This window comes from Spea bombifrons, chromosome 3, assembly GCF_027358695.1.
Source record: "Spea bombifrons isolate aSpeBom1 chromosome 3, aSpeBom1.2.pri, whole genome shotgun sequence".
Lineage (NCBI taxonomy): Eukaryota > Metazoa > Chordata > Amphibia > Anura > Pelobatidae > Spea > Spea bombifrons.
The window spans coordinates 53,126,604-53,143,076 of record NC_071089.1 but is presented as its reverse complement, the minus strand read 5'-3'; the positions used below and the strand labels follow the sequence as shown (position 1 = coordinate 53,143,076).

General features: G+C 38.0%; 1 protein-coding gene across 1 annotated transcript in view; it reads right to left on the bottom strand.

Annotated features, from left to right (window-relative positions):
• GALNT2 (polypeptide N-acetylgalactosaminyltransferase 2) overlaps positions 1-16,473 on the bottom strand; it is a 102,782-nt gene that overhangs the window by 39,213 nt on the left and 47,096 nt on the right. Inside the window, exons 4-6 of the mRNA XM_053458570.1 lie at positions 3,154-3,252; positions 2,457-2,524; positions 1,583-1,648 (exon numbers count right to left, since the gene is read on the bottom strand). Coding sequence (XP_053314545.1) covers positions 1,583-1,648; positions 2,457-2,524; positions 3,154-3,252 — 233 coding nt within the window. The remainder of the gene's footprint in view (positions 1-1,582; positions 1,649-2,456; positions 2,525-3,153; positions 3,253-16,473) is intronic.

Here is a 16,473-nt window from a genome sequence, read left to right as displayed (position 1 = left end):
TGGATTGCGGAGCGTTTGTTTGGAGAGTATATTATTGCATACTCCTTCGCCTCATTTATTACATCACGTAGTTGATTTGATATCATGCATTAGTAAATGTTGGTTACAACAAATCTAAGAATCTGAAACAGCTCTGGTCCAGACCCAACAATCCAAATTTGCTCTAACCAGATTTGTGCAACTCAAAAAACCATCCACCTATAACTTAACCTATGGCTTCCTCAAACATTGGCATCATGCATGAAAAAAAATGTAAGTATACTGAAAAGAAACATGACAACTTGAGGCACAATAGGGTCTATTCACTAAAGCTTGGCAGGAGAATTTGATGAAGAGTTGTGTTTCAGCTCCATCCCCTCATTATACATTACCAAGAGGCAACTCCTTCGAGTTTCTGCTACAGTAAAAGAGTGGAGTGACCTGTATAAAGTGTCCTTACCCATTAAATTACGCATTATATGGGGTCAGCTTACCCGCTGGAAACATATTGGTCCATATTTCTACTACAAACTACAACATGGGATTTGGTGACAGAACAGAATATTGTGGAACAGTGCATTTTTTTATTGTATTTCTGTACCAGCTTTTATGACTTTGTTGTACAATATTTGGAAATGTGAAATAGGGTTGGGTCTTATGTGCTCCAATGCATCTCAGCGAAGAAACAACAGTTTTAAGTATATATTTTACTTTCTTTGGTATTGGTTGAATTGTGGTTGAATTTATTTTTGTTTTTTTTTGTTTTTTTCTTTCTCAGATTCACATTTTTTCAGTGCAAAGAATAATTTAGCAATGTTTTCAGCTGCCACAGCTATTTTCTTGCTTCTGTGTTACTAGAGGGGCTTATCATTGCTCTTTATGGAGAGCAAAGGGCCTAATTAACACGCTCTTGTCAACGACACTCATTGTCATTTTGGCACATGAGATAATTTAGAAACTGCTGCAGAATTTCGAAGATATGCTTTGTTTCCATACATTTGCTGTTTAAGGGGCCAGTACCTTAACCCTAACCTCATCCATGGGAAACAAAAGAAAACCATGCTAATTTGCAAATAAAATTAATTAAAAAAAATGTATTAATTAAAGCCGTTCTTGTGATATTTACAAATAAAGCTTCCAGTGCAGGAGATATTATGATGGCAGATCTAATAATTTCCACAAAAGTCTTCCAGCCTATTTTATTGTGCTAAACATCATAGCAAATGAATCAGCTTTGAGGTTTCACATTGAGCCCTGGTAATATGAAAATAGCTGAATTTCTCCTCTTACGGCCTACCATAACAATGAGATTTGACTAAAGCATTATCGCTCTCTTTTCTCTTCTAAAACTATTTTCAATTGTTGAATCATTATCATTTAGTTTCACTTGAAATTTTTTTCAAGTTCATTATTTCCAGCTCAATATATGCCAGTATGGTTTCAGTTTCCATTACGGCACAAGCTTTTCAGTGTGGGTTAATTTAATGAGAACTAAGAAATGTACCAGCGTATTTTTCTCCCCCAGAACGCTCACTACATTAGTGCCCACATGAAACATTTTTAACAAAGGAGCTCTGCTACTTAGAAGTACAAATTCTCGTACCTTCTCGTCGATCATTCCTGAGAACCCGGACTTTTTCAATTCTCCCAAGCAAAGCCCCATCGTCAGCTGTAACAACAAGTCCACAATAAGTAAGACCAATATGAACAGTAGTTTCTACTAATTTATGGAAGAGGTTTTGAATCAAACAACTGAATCAACAACTGATTTAGTAGTTTCACAGAATAAATGGAAAGATCCCTATTCACTAAACCCTAAAACTAAGCAAATGAAGAATGAATGGAGCTGATTGGTGGCAAGTTTATCATGCGGCAGGAGATGTGTTCGAGCAAGCCAAGTGTTGGCAAGGGGTTAAAATGCATACAGGGGGATACAATATACATTTAAAGAGACCACTCTTTGCTGGAGAGTGCATTTAAGAAGACCTTCATTCACCAGCACTTTATTTAACGGGTATCAATTTACATTTTCTAGATAATGCAAAACTGTCTGATGTATAGTTGGCAGATATATACAGTGCTCCCTACTAATGCCACTGGGCAGTATTTCAGAGAACCTTTATTCAACATTAACCTATTTCAGCAAATAGTAATGGATTAATTGTTCTAATCGGGAGAAGTCTTAAGTCAACTGTACAACTGTGGGTGTTTCATTCGCACAGTAATCCAGTTTCAGTTCATCTGCCACATTGTACGGTTCTTAGCGGAACTAATCCGTATGCCTCTGATGTCACAGCTAAAAACGCATAATTGCTTGTCGAACATCTGGCTTACAATTCCTATGCAAATGTTCTGAATTAAAATGTCTGGGTATATTGTCTAATAAATGCTACACTCCTTAAACAGAAGGAGCAGATACAGCACGAGAGTGAATAGTATTTCTAGTAGAAAATTGCATTTTTTTTTCTTGTGCCTACCACTGTCACTGTAGTCATCAACCAGTATAATTTCCTTGATCAGGTGAACAGGACTTTTTTTTAACACACTGGAGAGAAAAGAGAAAAAAAATGTTATTGAGTAGAGGTATCAACATTATAGGCTTGTTTCAATATGACGATGGATAAAACAGTCAAGTTAGGGTTAACCCAACTGACCAGAATCTTCATAAGTCCCATGACATCACACATTACACTTCAACACTAGTAAACCAACTTCATTTGCATGTCCTCACCAGCAACTCACAGATACACTGTACCCAGAAAAGCGGTATTGGAAGTCAAACAAGAAGTACAGTTAGCGCATGCAGTTAATATACTAATACCAGCGAGCATATAAACGACATAAAAGTAACCTACATTGTCATCCAGACAAAAACAAGACAAGTCAATTAGATAAAACAAGTTGAATATGCATATAATTTTGAAAACGCTCCTTGATTATCTGTTGCCTGAATGTGTAATTATCATAGTTATACCAATGCTTATAATTATTCTAATGACTTCTATAAAGCTTTCTCACAGTCAGGGGGTAAACACTTTACAGGTATATAATTAAGTATATATTCAGGTGGCTAATGATAATGATAATAAGTGCAGCACGGAGGTGCCATCGGAAACCATGGCACTCAGATGTAGGCTAACACTTTATAGCGGGTAGAAGGCTTGTTTTACCAACCTGATCACTGTACGTAGTAAGGCAGACCTTGCCTCATTGTGAAATGTTATAACCACACTTGTTGCCGGTAAATCAACCCTCCATTGTTTTCTGCGACATCTACAATAAAGATACAAAGAAAACATAGCGTTCAGTTATTATAACAGCATGGGAAATATAAAAATAGAAGCAAAAAAAAAATTACATGAATCCATGTCCCGTTCCTGTTGGCACTAAAGAACTAAACCGCACCGAAAGCCAAGAAATACTGCAAAGTGGCACCCACGGCTGCCTTAAGTGCCCTACAAGTTTCTACAGAAAACATTTTGTCCATATCATATGATATATCATAAAAGAAAAACCTTTTTTCTGACTTTTGTTTGAAAAATATCCTCTACAAAAGCTAATAATAAAAAAAAAACAGCTAAAAACAGATTCTAACATGTTTCTCGAGCTTAAAAATATTCAATGGATTTTTTTTGCAAGTGAGGTGATCAGCCTGCAGGGTGGCTCAGAGATCTCAGGAGTGTTTGGATAGACGCTCCTGGAACCTTTTTACTAGAAGGGTGCTGCCATCTTGTGAGAGGCACGCTGCCGTTCACTATGGTGAATGTACACAGTACCCTTTTTTCCTTCTGGTGTTGCGGAATAGCTTGATATCGTTAATCGCTTCCTAAGCTCTTTCCAGCAGCAGGCCGCTGCCTTTCAATACGGTATATGTGATCGCTCCTAAGAGCGATCACACGGCACCACCGCGTATTTTTTTGGTGTTGCTGAAAGCCTCGATCTGTAAATATATATTTTTTGAAAATGCGCTACTCAGAAGGCAATATACGAAGCATATCGAAATGTGTAAGCAAACATACAAACGGAAAGCATAGGATCCATTTTGTTTTACGAAGATTACCAAGGAACAAGCCACTCAAAGTCAAACCGCACTGCAGGTCAGAGGAGTAAAGGATTATTACTCTGTGACAGATAATGCTATTACCCCATGGAGCGATTCCATGATGCAACCTCAGTCGCTCATTAATTCAAAGCTTATTAAGGTAAGAAGGTTTTCATAATCATATTATTTAACTGAGCAGGGCTGCAACAGGACGAGTAGGGGATATAACGTGATTGAAACTAATGAGAACTTTAGAAGCGGCAGCTTCCATCCTTTTAAGTCCACATTAATAGGCTAAGCATGGACCACAGGTGTAAGCAGTCTGATATTTGTCAGGACAGTCCCGACAACTGGGCTGATGATGCCACGACATGTGTGAATTTCAGCTATGAGGGACACAAGTACAAGCTGGATTTATTCACTCCAGAAAAGATCCATCTAAGGGTGACCATCATAATGCAAAACAGATTCTAGGTCCATACAAAGCTCTTGCAGAGGAAATTGTCATCCCATTGGTTTGTCAGTCTGGCAATTCTAATTTGGTCATTTTGTTTAAAAAAGTATTTACTGTAGAAAGCACTGTGTACATTGCTGCCAATATATAAATAAGATAATAATCCATCCTTCCATTCTGGAGTCATGAAGGATTTTTTTTCTCCCTTCTGGGGAAAACTGGCATTTTTATTTTACCCTTTATCTGAATCTGTGCAGATGTAAATACTTTGGATAGGAGAACCCGATGGAAATGTTTTATTTTTCAATCGTTCTATGCAACTATGTGAGAGCCTACCAGCAGAAGTGAAAGATGGTCATGCATTCCAGGAATTTAAAGACGCTCAAGATCTCAAGATGCATAAGACTAGACAAAAGACCAAATCTTAGAGAAGGTATAAAAAGACAGACCAGATGAGCCAAAGGCACCTACCTGCTATTAAATTCTGTTTACATATGAGAGGCTTACCCCAAGAACTTTCAACAGTGTAATAAAAAAATTAAAAAACAATCTATATCACGACATACCACGTATACAATGTAAATTGTTCTCAAACTAGAAATCGCATGTATCAAATAATACTGGTTTATAAAGACTTTAAATAGATAGTATGTCCGAAGCTGCCTTACAATGAATGCATATTACAGGAGCTGAGGGGTGGATAAATGGTCAAAATGTATAGAGTGAATTGTAAAGAATCCCTTCATGCCTTTGCATGCGGAAAAAATAACTTAAAGGTAAAAGCTTTCATAAGCATCAAGGTGCATATGATTGCTGGAGTGTCCCTTTAAACATATCGTTCATTCTACAACCTTCAAAGACTTTTTCCTATGGCATAATATTAATACATTTAAGCTGGAAAGTCACATGCTCAATGGATCGTATTCTAAATAAAACGTAAAGCCTACACTCAAGCTGGAGCATTAATTGATGAATTAAACTCAAGCCTTTATATAAGTGACAAACAGGAAAATGTTACTATTGGATTACAAAGACAATCTGAAAATATGCTGTATTTAGGATTGCCACATTGACCATGTTTTCCTAATGTTTAGGTTCGGCCGAAAATTCAGGAACGAAATTAGTTTTCCGGTGCCCACATTCACTCACACTCTCGTTCACCCTCTTTCTCACGTTCTCTAAAGGTTTCTCTACCTTCTCTGTAACCACTTCTGCATGTTCTTTATATTCTATCATCTCCTTCCTCTTGTTTCTTCTTTCTTCAACCGCATCTCTGGGGACTTAACTGGCAGGAACTTCTGCCAAAATGGCGGCGCTTGCAATGACGTCCTCTCATCGATCCTCCAATCAGGGAAGAGGACATCACCGCAAAAAGGACAACGGAGGGCAATATGGCGGAGCTTGCCGAATAGGGGGAGAGGACATCACTGCAAGCACAGCCATTTTGCAGTCATGTGAACAGAGTGCAATATGGTAGCACTTTCAGTGATAAAGGGAGAAGATAATCTGGGAGAAGATAATCTGGAAGAAGATGCGGAAGTGGTCGGCAGACAAGGTAGGGAAACCTTTAGAAAGCACGAAAGAGAGAGACTAAACAAGAATGTGAGTGTGAGTGAATGTGGACCCACAAATTCTGGAACGAAAAATTCATACGGCTTCATACGAATCCTTGAATTTACCAAAATTCTGTAGATATGCAATTTGTACCAATCCAAATGCACAAGTCTAGAATCAAGTGTCCAATATGTGGGAAAAGAAAAACAAAATAAAAAACAAAGACAAAATCATAATCATAATACAAAATAAGAATTCACCCAGTTATTATATCATTTGAGCATAACTATAAGGTCACAAAAATAACAGCAGACATATTCTCACTTGCGTTATAAATGCAAGTCAGAGGAAGCATTACCTCATTTAAGACTGATTTAGACAGCGAGCTAATTAGGACCTTAGCTGCTTCAAGCCGTCAAAAGCGCCCTTGGACAAATCGGTACAGGCATTCCTAAATACTGAGGTCTGGAACATGTTTTAAAAATCATAATGTTTAATGTGACATATTTTGGGTCCTCTCCAGTAAACTTCCTTGGAGCATGGGTTACTAATAATGACCATTTTGTCATGTCCAGACAAGGGAAATGTTTTAGTATTTTCAAGACGATTTAAGCAAAAGAAAAACGGAACACAAACAGAAACCTTAAAAGGATAGCAGCATGTTAGCAAAGGAGGTTTAATAGGCACAATGCTTTCAAAGTTAGCCACGTCAAGCTAGACGACTTATGAGCAGACTGCAGACTCATAATTAGGTACTAGAGTAGTTTAGTTTATCTCCTAGTTCTCAGTAGAGGGAATGTGTGGACTAGATACATTTTCTATACCATTAAAGCCTTGTGGTGACAGATCTTAAACAGAGATGCAGCGTTACAAAACAATGAGCTTAACACTATAGGCAACTAGCAACCTAAAGAAGAAGGCTACAAGCCGGGACTCCTTTAACTAGGAATGCTTATAAAAATGAATGGTGAGCAGCACTGGTTTTAATGAGCCATTTTAATAAACACCCCTGTCCGTAGACAGATAGATGTTCTTATTTTTCAGGGCTCCAGTATGAGGTTGTAGGTGATCCAAGGCTCACACTTCCTTGAAGTGCAAGGACTACGAGTGAGTGAGCTCACAGAAAAAGTTTTGCTTTTGCTCTTTTTGTTTCCTAGGAGGGGTTTCCTCTTTGAAATGAAAGGAAAGCTAAATCTCCGACTTATTTCTGATGTCTCAGACTTGTCTAAGTTGATTGTTAGCCGACAGATCTACTGCAAACGCCGCTTTATTTATATTTGACTTGGGCACAGAGATACATATTTCATGTCAGACGTGAAACTAAATAAAGGTGAAGTCCTCTAAAGAAAACAAATAGTACATGACATGCTGTCTAAGGTAAAATATGTGTGCCCGAGAAGCGCTGTATTCATTTCAAATTCTTCTTGACACTAAATCAGCTGCTTGTAGGAGAAACAAAAATCAATCCCAAGTATCTCAGCATCACACAATGCACAGATGTCATTTACTTAATAGACTGATCCGATGACCAACTAATTGAATGCAAACATTTCTTTCAGGTGTAACCTTTTTTTCTTCTCCAGGAGTTAGTGAAATCAAGTAGTTGGTTTTACTGCCAACTATCTTTGAACTTGTGTTTAAAAGGATTGCAACAGTTTTTGCAGCTTTTGCTGGAATATTCTCACTTTTTCAATTTGACAAAATGTTTCTACTTTTTATCCTTTTACCTAATGAACAGGAATACATGTATTTTAACATTTTTAGTATCTCTTAAGCAGCATAGTCAGCATATATTATATACAAACAGAAATTTGGAAAGCCAAGACATTTTAAGGTCCCTCCCTCTTAATTCATGATGCACCTTACTTATAGGTATGCCACTCTGCCCCCCTGATATGCTTTATGCCCCCTAGAAATGCCACTCTGCCCTTCCCCCCAGACTTACCAAAGCATCCCCAGACTCCCTGGTGCCTAGCGGGGTCAGACGGTGGAATCTGCAAGATGCACGTAGACCACCTCTGCTGCCGCTCGCCACTTCTGCCCTGGCAGAAGTGGCAAGCAGCAGCAGAGGTTGTCCACGTGCATCTCGCAGATTCCACCGTCTGACCCCGCTAGGCACCAGGGAGTTGCATCGCACGGACGTTCAACGTGAGCCAGAGAGGAGGATCTGCAGCGCTGCGGGGGATCTGGATCCTAACCCTGCTCCAAAAACCACATCCACAAACATCCGGTGTGGAGGAGACCCCAAGCTTTAATAACTTTTATGAAGCCAGTTGTATCAAGACACAGATATGGACGATCACTTCGGCATTTGACTGAATTGCTGGATAAAAGATAACCTCAAAAGGTTTTAGAATATGTTCGTAGAGCGTATTTTAAAGACGCAATTGGTTACGCAAGCAAGCGATGCTATTTCTAAGAAATGCAAAGCAAGCCAAAATCAGCACAAGCACAAAAGGACATGTTTAATATCATCTAGCTTGCCATGTTTGCTACTGTTTCCTTAGCACAATAGTCTTCTGTCAACAGTTGCCTCCGAAGCATAACTAAATAAACTTTGCTATCCCCTCCTTTCTTAGGTTAAACAGAATACATTTCAACAAAGGCCTCGTCAGCAATTTGCGTAAAATCTAAGCGATTAAACAGAGTTTTCTAAAAGGAAATGAGGTGGCAGTTCTGCTTTTTATAGACCTAACTCAAACAGACACTGTATGATATATGCCGCAGTGGGGACCCATGGAACGGGTTTGGAAAGAAGACTTTCTATTGCTTGGTCTTATATATGTGCTACTTTTCCCTGCATGTCAACTGCGTAGTGTGATCCTCCACACCTTCTGGTCTCTCCATTGAATTTTCATTGGGTCCAAGAAAACAGGTAGCTGCAATAAGAAACCTTCTTTGGTAAAGCAAACCACATGAAATGTAATTGTTAGTTACTTAAAATAGATACTGGCACTCAGTACTGTCATGTACTGTAACACATGAGGCAAGCGCGGTTTATTACTCGTACACAGGAGCGCAAGCTACATTTTTCTAATGGTCAGCCCATGGGTAGTTATGAAGGCTCCAGCCGGTCTTAAAAGCCCATCAATTTAATGTTGTTTGGCTAACCGTGTTTTTTTAATCTGTTGTTCATGTGAGGAATGTTGACCTAAATAGATCTATAGGCAAAGTCCGCATTTGAGGCAGACAAAGTCACCTTACTGTCAGTTTTCATTCTATGATTAGGTACACAAAACATTGAGAGAAATTTTAGCTCCCATTTTAGATCACAAAAGAAAAATAATAATAATAAAAAAAAAAAAAACTTTGATACAGCACAAGAAGCACCATATTAACAAGTACTGGTTAAAGTTCTCCTTCAAAAAATATGGGTATTGATCAAATATTCACATCTAAATGACAGCTATAAACATTTTTATCTTACCGGCTGCAAGGGATGCCAAAGGTTTAGGGTTAAAATAAAACAGTGGCTCTACATGCACAGTTTAGTCTCCTATGACTAAGCAAGTAACTAGTAAGATAGTGGTGATAGTGTATCAGACAAAATCCTTATATCAATAAGAACTAAATGACACACCTTAGCATCATTTTTGTAACCCAACTTGGTTAACCAAATATTGAGGTGTTAACCAAACAATGTATGATAAAAAACGATAACCTTCAACCGTGCGATAGCACAATATCTAAATTACAACAATGTTGTCATTTATACACAAAACGTTAAGAGAAATTTTAGCTCATTTTGATAGTACAGCGTGTGACGGGACCGACCTGTACCCCGACTGGGTACTCCCGCCAAACGTTGCTTCCTCCTGCCGGGACACCAACAAGTAACCCCTTCAGCACCAGGCAGAACCAGCGTTGTAGATAGAAGAAGGGACATCGCTGCACCGAAGCCGCATTGGCACTGTGGCTATCCGAAGCTTAGCTACACAGCGTGGCTACAGCCCACCCCAAACATCAGGCAACACTCATGTTGAGGTGAAAGCAGGACTCCTTTATTAAAGCCAAATACAGAGCTATATATACACAAGTAGAAAAGGGGAAAGACAAATATCACATGATCTAATTACCATGGCAGGAAGGAAGTAATTAGATCAAATCCTGCAACACAATATCCGGGGGAAGGACAGGATGACACGAGACATAAATAATTACATTAACTGGGGACGTAGACGTGAAATGACGATAGACATATAATTGGCTTGAGACAGACAATGGCCAGGACACAGGGATAACAGGAGCTCACAGGATTAACAGCTACCTGTTATGTAATTGATAATTAGGTATGCAGCAGTGACACCTAGTCATACCTACAGGGGGTCTTAAGACAAGGGCTAACACACAATAACAGGGGAAACACTTCACACCTATACAATTAACAATGCTAAGACAATCAGCCTTCTTCCTACCACAGGATGTCCAGCTGACGTTACAGTTTTGAGACTCTGAGTGCTAAAACATGGGGAACATCAGCAGAAACTGAACCCCTGTATTCACACACAGAAGTCTCTACAAGGCCCGGGCCCATAGTCAATAGGGAGGAGACTGGCTCTCAGGCCCCAGTGATGGAGGGTTCTGTCACACAGTGAATCAATATAAAAATGTCTAAAAGCTTTGGGGCCATATCAAAAAAAACAAAAAACCAAGGCCAGCGGCATTCCAGTTTATGTGCTTAAAAGGTATACAATAATTACACAGGCTATGGCCGTTACTATACGATAAAATAAAAAGGGTGGGTTTTTTTAAATACATAGATTTTATTCTTTGTTGGAAATTAGCTCTTTACACCTTCTTGACCTATACACCTGCATTTCAGCTGGACACAAAGCATTACATAGTTCTTCCAGTGGGCCCTTGGGCATTTATTTTGTATGACCAATTGTGGGGAGATTCACTCAGCCTTTTCTTATAGGTAATTCTAGTTCTCGATCAACTAGAGGCAAGTAATTCTAGGGATTCATTAAAATAATGTCTTCTTAAATACCTTGTTTACCAAGCCAGGGCTGGAGCTGACTGGCGGTAAGTACATCATGCATCAGGAGTTCAGCCCGAACACATCTCCTGTACATCAAATAAATGTGCAGAACCCCCCCATGCATTTGCAAGGGAGCTAGCACAAAAATTTTTTGGGGCCACTCAGCCTTTACATGTATTACCGTACATATGATGGCTAGAGTGTTCCTTTAATACAACTTTTAAGGCGGTAAAGAGATAAAGTTCACCAGTAATATTTTATACTGCTGCTGGTAAAATGAGATTCCAATTTTGGGAAATCCTGTCCCTCTGTAAAGAATAGGAAACTTGATCACGAAGAATAAATCACAGCACAAAACCAGGCAGCCATTCTCAATAAAGGCAAAAACGCACTACTGATTGTTTATTATACTCAAGTGCTATGATGTTTTAAAAAGGCAATTTTCAATTATGAAATGAAACACAAGACAGTATATAAGCACATACATATGATTTATTCACTTTAATTGGTACACTGCTGTTTTACATCCAATTTACATCATACAACATTCACACGTAATTATGTCCTTAACAAAGTCTTCAATCTTCAGTAATTAACACATACCCATGCAATAAAGTAGAGCTAGTCTGCTTATGCTTGCAGATTTTTTACATTCCAAGTACAATTTCCAACTAAACGTTCAATAGACATATCCCCCCTTTGCAGAAATAAAGCCCCAAACTTGCAAGGAACCTCTATCATACTTTATTGTTGACTGCAAACACTCATTTCTACCGTGATCCAGCCCTTCGGCAAACAAACTGCCTTCTGCTATAGCCAAATAGTTTACATTTTGACTAATCAGCCCAGAGAACCTGTAGGCATTTTTCTGTACCCCAGTTCATATGTTTTCATTAACAGTTGTTTCCAAGTCAATGGTTTGGCTTTTTGGTCACAAGTCTTCCAGGAAGACCACTTCCGACCAGACTTCTCCAGACAGTAGATAGGTGCATTAGGTTCCCACTGCTTTTTGCCAATGCCGAGCTGACGGCACTGCTGAATCTATTCCAAATGTGAAGGGAAGTAGCAGAAGAGTTCCATAGCTGAAGAGTTCCAAACCTCCACTGGCATTAATATCAGCACAAAGACTATGCAACAGGAATTTCACACAATAGGCTTCCATAGCAGAGCAATTGCATGTAAGCCTCACAATGCCAAGCATTGGATCAATTGATGTAAAGCACGCCGCCACTGGACTCTGGAGCACTGGAAATGTTCTGTAGAGCAACTAATCACACTTCTCTGTCTGGCAGTTTGATTGGCAAGACTTGGTGGATACAAGGAGAAAATTATCCGACTGACTGCATTGTGCCAACTGTAAAGTTTGGTGGAGGAGGTATAATGGTATGTGGCTGTTTTTTAAGTGTTGGGCTAAGGCCCTTAATTCAAGTAAAGGGAAAGCTTAATGGTTCAGTATACCAACACATTTTGCACAATGCTATACTTCCAATTTTGTTGGAAGAGTTTGGGGAAGGCCTTTTTTTCTATTCCAGCACAATTGCGCCCCAGTGCACAAAGCAAGGTCCATTAAGACATGGTTGGATGAGTTTGGTGTGGAAGAACTTGACCCCTGACCTCAATCCCATGACACATTTGGAATTAATTGGAACGGAGATTGTAAGCCAGGCCTTCTAGCCCAACCTTTCAAATGCTCTACTGGATGAATGGGCAATAATTCCCACAGAAACCCTCCAAAATCTTGTGTAGAGCCTTCCCAGAAGAGTGGGTGCTGTTATATAGCAAGTTAACCTGTTACTGACCACAGCTTGACCTACACCTGATGCCCACTATCCACTGACCTTTGGCACTGTATATCTACTCTGCACACCATTTCTTCACCTGCTCTAGCCAACAGTTCATTGATACTCCCTCTCTATAGTCCAACAAAGAAGGTAGAGGCCTTGCTGGACATAATACTGCCCTATGCTTATTTAAACGTCAAGTGACAACATTGCAAAAGGTGTCAAATCAAGGTTTCCATGAGGACTCATGTTCGAGTTATTGAGGAGTGGCTACATAGATTCTTTAGGATGGACCATTGGAGGGTTAATATTTAAAAGTATCTCAGGGTCTGCTAAGCTATGATTAAGAATCTCCTCCTGAATGACACATTTCTTCTGTTCTGGTTCCTATTTTTGCCCTGCTGGCAGGCCAGTGAAAAAAAGAAATAATCATAAGGAAGCAGCATGGACCGCAGTACCACGGTGGAGCGCACAAAGGTACACCAAGGTACACCACTAAAGCATCATGCAAAAGAAAAAGGACCGTGTTTTACAGATGTAACTTAATGACAACCATGTTAACTTCAACCCATCAAGGGCATTAATGTTTCCATAGCGACCAAAATGGTGCAGAGTATTTTTAGTCTTTTTCACACCTGATTTCTCATGATAAGACTTTGTTCCCTGGAAGCATTTTCTATTTTTTTCAGCATATGTCAGGCTAATGATGGCAGCATAATTACTTTAAAGAAATTATGTAGAAAATCATGCATAATTACCAGATACGCTGCAAATTTAAAGGACATTGAGAAAATAAAGCTTTTATTATTAATAAAGGTTTTCAAAAAATGATTAAATTCTTCTCTAATAAAACTGATAAAGATCAAATCAATATTTTTTGCATAGCAAAACATTATTGTTTTTATATCTTTCAACTGTTAAGTGCTAATGGAACACCAACACATTACAACCATATAACTAACAGAAAACAATAATAGAATGTAAAGAGAATATTACATTTTATATAATCAATAAATCCTTAATATTCTTCCAATACCTCCCTGGAAACTTTGTGGAGTGTCCAAAACATGAGCAGCCTTCCATCTACCTTTACAGTATCATCAAAACAGGGGCAATAATCCACCAAAAAATGAACCAAATTTAACCTTGATAATATGAAATCTTATGTTATAACCTATTAACAGAACGGTGGTGGAATTCTTAGCACCCATGTGCAAGTTAGAAAAGATTGCTTAAACAGAAACTCCGGCCATTTCCTTTTTCTGTATGTGGTATTATATATATATATATTATAATATATATATATATATTATAATATATATATATATATATATATATATATATATTATATTTATACGAGTGTTCCTTAGTTTCCCTGTAAAGGGACACTAAAGCCATCATATATACATGATATATACACATCAAATATTTTAAATATACGCGTAGTCCCTCTTGCAAATACACAAGGCAATCCTGCAGAATCCACTCAATGCTGCCGGATCCCTAGTGCACATCTCTCCAATTAGCTTGGCGAATCGACGGACCATGGAGAAGTTTGTTTTGTAAAGAATATGTATTGCAGTACACACGCTTTAATACAATTTATAAATAGAATAAAAATTTGGCTTGGCTGAAGGCTTGAATTTTGAAGTAAGCAAATTAAAATATTAGTTATACATGATTTATGTGATATATATATATTATATATATATATATATATATATATATATATATATATATATATATATATATATATATATATATATATATATATATATATATATATATACATACACACGTACACAAACACATGCACATAAGCTCTGAAAGATGCATTTTACTTCATAAGGAAGTGCAAGCTATATCATCGTGATATAATGTGCTCTGGCAGTAATGAAAACGGGACACCAGTATAAATCCGATTAAGCCATTTTGGTCCGTTACTGTATCTCAAAATGAAACGGTTAACAATAAAACCTTTAAGTAAAGCTACATTAATTATATTAAAAAATCTTCAGCTGGCACTATGATTAATGTTGCTAAGCATGAAGAAGTGGAATAGTTTAATTTTACAGCTTGTTAGTCTGCAGTGAAAATGGCTCCTTGAAAAAGATATAAATCATCGCTGATCAGAAGACTTATCTGCTAATCAGGTTTACACACACAAGAAAGGGAGAGCATTTACAATACATTTCATGCAACTCATAAAATGATCTCCGAAATATATATATATTTTGCATGAAAGGTAATTGACTATAGATAGACGGTAATTGAGCTTTTATACTGCATTATTTCAGCCCGGTAAGCTCACAATAGTCACATTTTCATGCAAGGCTACAATATCCTTTATTCTATATTCCCGGCTTGTCACATCTCGACAGGACATGTAAAAGGAAACGGTTACCAATAAAACCATAAAATTCTGATTATACAGCTATTGCCAGTTTGTGGGGGATGTTTGCCTTAAAATCAATATAATTGCATCAGTAGGTTTAATGAAAAAAAAAAACCCCCACCATTAATGGTTATTTATATTTCCAGGTATTACAAGCAAAGCGAGAACAAATGGTATGGCTATTTATGTAGCTATGTGGAAGTGAACAGCATTTGTGTCCCATATTTATATAATAAATACAGGATTTCATCTCACTATACGGCCATATAGGAGGGGATAATAAACACATCTGAACAAGGTAAGTTGCTCAACTCAACTAGTCAGCAATGATGTATCTGCTTAAAGTGCTCTACATGATATATTATCCACCAAGGTAGGGTTGTCATTTTTGAATGTGTCGCAGTGATGGATGTCTGGCAGTTTTTCTGCCATGAAATGTCTTTATAGTGCTTGTAAGTGACCATAATTCACAAAACTGATAATGCATAGATTGCATTTTTTATGTCACTGTTTTTCTCAGTTGCTTGTATATATTTATTCTTAGACATGTTAGATTTTTGCTGTAATAGTGTTATTTTGCATTTCACTACATACTTCATCCAAGCCCATCTTAATCAAAACAACTTGTTCTGGAGTGAGCGGTCCGTTCATGAAGTCTCAAGGTGCCTAACATAGTAACGCAAGACATAAGGTATAATTCAACAGCTAAAGCTCACAGAAATGTTCCCTTTGTGGGCACACTGACCAACGTGGCTCTGATGAAATTGAAGCCAACCCATGGTTGCATGTAGAATATGAAAGTCACTGAGATATGGCCAGGTTATCCAAGTTCAGGTTGGACCTTAACCCCTTAAGGACAATGGGCGGTCCCTAAACCCATTGAAAACAATGCATTTTGAGCCCGTACATGTACAGGCTTTGTCATTAAGGCGTTAAACCTGGAGAACAGTTAGGACCACACAGGAATCTGGATCCTTTCCTTTTCCCCATGCATATAAAAACAATTCACAATCTATTCGTAATTCTTTTTTTTCATCAATAAATCACCATCAATTCGTAGCAAACACACACTCTGTATAGTTACAATAAACACAAAAGAGAACAATTCCATATTTGTACGGATGATCACAATGATATTGCAGTAAAATGCGGATCTGTAACAATACTTAATGCAATCAGGATTCAGGTCAGCTATATGCTAATCTCATGACTACATCAACAACAATTCAACCTAAATACCACTGTTAAAAGTTTCAGAAGTTAAGGAGTTTCAAAATTAAAGATAAA